General features: G+C 41.5%; 1 protein-coding gene across 1 annotated transcript; it reads right to left on the reverse strand.

Moving 5' to 3' along the window:
• Positions 1-320: 320 nt before the first annotated feature.
• On the reverse strand, positions 321-2,521 carry LOC121940867 (proline-, glutamic acid- and leucine-rich protein 1-like). The gene is made up of 4 exons (XM_042483550.1): positions 2,156-2,521; positions 1,892-1,956; positions 1,333-1,438; positions 321-497 (listed from the first exon to the last, which is right to left on the reverse strand). The coding sequence occupies exons 1-4, from the start codon at positions 2,294-2,296 to the stop codon at positions 321-323; spliced, it is 489 nt and encodes a 162-aa protein (XP_042339484.1). The 5' UTR covers positions 2,297-2,521.
• Positions 2,522-3,673: the final 1,152 nt, after the last annotated feature.

Genomic DNA, 3,673 nt, shown 5'->3' on the forward strand with positions numbered 1-3,673 from the left:
ATATATATAATACATAAAAATAATAACAAATTCTGAAATACAGCAAAGGTAAACAATAAGCAGAAGTATGTAAATACTGAAAAACAAAAGTATGTATAATATGCTGAGTATGTCAAGTATGTAAAAATATAATTGTAAAGAAATACATATGTGTTAGTAATTAATTAGTATTAGCATTATTATTTTTCTTCACAAGCAGTAAGGCCTAAACTAAGGCTGAATTGTGTACAGTCAATGTGCTAAATTGTAGCCTAACTGTTACACAGTCAGTGGTGGTGTCAATAATGTGAATTCCTGGCTGATTAATGTTCATTGCAATTCTACCGAATGTTCCAGCTGTGTCTCACCTCTGTCTTCAGGCCCAGCAGAGACGTGAGGATTCCCAGGATGGAGTTGAGGCCGACCTCTCTGGCCAGCTCTGCTAACTGGGACGAGTACTGCAGCAGATCCTTCAGGATGTTCACAGCCAGCTGGATGGTCTGAACCGGAGCCTGAGACTGCAACGTGCATCATCCATGTATACAGGAGATGAAGGACATGAAAAAAAAGAGATTTTCAGGATTTCAGTTAGTCGTAATTAGGGTTCGAGCAATATTGGTTTTCAGGGGCAATACTGATTTTGAGTAGTTTTTGAGACTGATAACCAATATTTGGAACAAGAATGCATTTAACAAACAAGGTGGGAGGGCACATACATTGAAGGGACTTCTACAGGTGCAGGATAACAAAACAAAAAAAAAGGTAAGAATCAAACAAAAGATCTGCACGCTGTAATCAAAGCTACCAGTTTTTTTCATTTTGCAACTTTTCCAAAATTAAAATATATTGGGAGCTTTTAGAAAAGTGTGCGGATCTTTTGTTTGATTCTTACAAATATGTATTAATAATAACAATAAAAATCTTTCCGTCAATACTTAGAATTTGGAATAACAAACTCCAAAACAAATGTATATAATTGCCTTTAGGATTTTTATATATAGTCAAGTGAAAAAAAAACAAAAAGACAACAAATAAATAAAATAGCTCCCTGAGGTTTTACATAGTTAAAGTTCCTCCCATGCCGACACTTTCTTCACACATTTGATTGATCAATTTTATTGGCAATCGTCAAAATAAAATGCAGATAATTTTTATCAGCTTTTTGTTTTAATGATTTTTAATTTAATGATCAGGGACAAATATCGGCCCGATAATTGGGCAGGCCGATAATCTGTCGACCCCTCATCATAATTCAGGTTTTATTGAAGAGGCAGGCTGACAGCTGTGTGCATGTGTGTGTGTGTGTGTGTGTGTGTGTGTGTGTGCATGTGTGTGTGTGAGAGTGTATCATACCTGTATGACCTGCTGCAGGGATCGCAGCCAGGAGACGCAGTGTTGCTGGAACAGTTCACTGGAGCTGTCCTTAACCAGCATGGAGAGCAGGCAGAGCCCCTCAAACCTGCACACACACAAGACACATATAAGATTCTGTCTCAAAGCTGCCACTTAAAGTCATAAAGTCCTACAAACATCCTAAATTCTCAGAAACTTCCTAAAATCTGAGAATTGTCCTAAATCCAGTAAATATCCTAAAATTCTACAAACGTCCCAAAATCCGCGAAACGTCCTCAAGTCCTACAAACGTCCTGAAATCCGGGACACATCCCGAAATCCTAGAAACATCCACCAAACATCTAAAAATCCAAAAAACATCCAGAAATCCTGAAAACGTGCATGAATGCTATGTATCCTAAAATCCTAATATATGAGGCTGCTGTGACTGGCCCCTGACCTCCTGTCATTTTGCAAAAGTGGCCCCCAAAGGGAAAGCAAGTTGAGTCTCCCTGGACTCTAACGTAAGTCATGTGATTGGTGATAACTGGCTTTATTAATACAATTCGCATTGTCTCACCTGGTCTTGCTCGACCCGAGTTTGGCATTGCTGAATCCCACGAGACCCCCGACTGCGCTCGCGCCCTGCAGAGAAAAACAAAGGTGTTAGCATACAGTATAGTATGAAGAAGCAGAGCAGTTGAGCCCTGCTGGACCTGTTGGACCTGCCGTGTCTTCAGATGTGAGCTCAGTGGACAACAAAGCGTGCAGCGGACGCAGCGCAGCGGCATGCTAACAGGTAACTAGCCTCAGAGCTAACGCGCTGCTCGGGCCCGGGTTTTACCTGGCTCTGGAACACGCCATGCTCCCTGTAGCTGGCCAACAAAGCGGGTAGATACTCCGGACGCTGCTCTTTCAGAACCGACACCAAACCCTCCGTTAATCGCATAGCAGATGGGCCACGCAGCCAAGCCGATGTAGCCATCTTGCCTCGCTGCCAGGCGAACGTCACTAGCGTGCGACGGTGTGACGTCGATATAGCGACTGCTTTGTTGTTGTGCTTCAGTCTAGCCGTCACGTTTCGACTTGCAAATGTGGATGAAATAGAGCATATTTAAACGGTTTCCTGTCTAAGAGCCTTGCTGTCTGAACTACTAACACGGTGTGGACTGACAGCAGAGCTTGTTGTCGTTTGCAGCTGTTTCCGGTTCCCTCTGATGGCGAACGAGCGGCTCAGAGCTCTGGAGGATGTGGAGAAGGAGATCGCGATGATCCTGCAGTGTGCCGGTGAGGACAGATCTCAGCAAACACAACAACGACTAACACACAACTACTGCATCGTTGCACACTGTACACAGCTAAGACACTGTGCACTATAAACGGTACTGTACACAGCTAAGATACCGTGCACTGTAAACTGTCCACAGCTGAGCTACTATGCATTTATGCATTTACTCATACATACATTTATTCATACATTCTTACATGTATTAATACATTCATCCATACAGTTATACATTCATACGGTTATTCATACATTCATTAATTACAGGTTTGATCCAGATCAAAACCAAGATTGGATCTCATCTGATTTCACAATGTTTTTTATTTATTCTGAACATCCCGTTTCAACATTTGATCAAATCAGAAATCCCAACTGGGCCCTGGATACTCATTTCTTGTCTGAGGATGGAGAAGACAAAACCTGCCCCAGGATAAGCCAATCAGAGGCAGAGTAAGGCAGATTAGGGCGGGTCATGCCTTTGCCATCCAAAGGGACAGAAAATTGCTCAGTGGCGCATGAAGCCAAAAAAAAAAGTTGTATTTCTTCTGCATCACTGGGCTCACAGAGCAGCTACACGGTGTATCAGTGTGCAGTCACATTTATGAAACTGTTGACATGTCTGGTCATAAACCGATCAGTTGTTGTGTTTTTCCCCGGCAGGTAATATAGTTCTGGAACTGTCCAAAGACAAACATAATGCCAGCCTCCTGGACAGACAGCTGGTCCAGTTCCAGAGCTCCGTCAACCGAGTGGAGAGCGAACTGAGCGGACAGATCCGCTACCTCACACAGGTCAAACACGCAGCTGATTTCATTACAGGAAACAAATGTAGAATTTTTTGAAATTTTCACCACTCTATTTTTGGTTCATTTTCCAGTTTTTTGTTGTGGTTTTGTTTTTAAATTTCTTTTTTAAAATTTATTTATTTCAAAATCATGGTAAAAAGCATAATGAGCAGCTTGGCAAGAAATGTCCTGCAAATTGTAAGAAATTAGTAAAGGTGACACAAAAATTACCTGAAAATTAGTTTTGAAAAAAAAGAAAAGAAAAAGTAATAAACGTTACAGAAAAAATGTA

Source organism: Plectropomus leopardus, unplaced genomic scaffold (genome assembly GCF_008729295.1).
Source record: "Plectropomus leopardus isolate mb unplaced genomic scaffold, YSFRI_Pleo_2.0 unplaced_scaffold9658, whole genome shotgun sequence".
In the NCBI taxonomy this organism is placed as follows: domain Eukaryota; kingdom Metazoa; phylum Chordata; class Actinopteri; order Perciformes; family Serranidae; genus Plectropomus; species Plectropomus leopardus.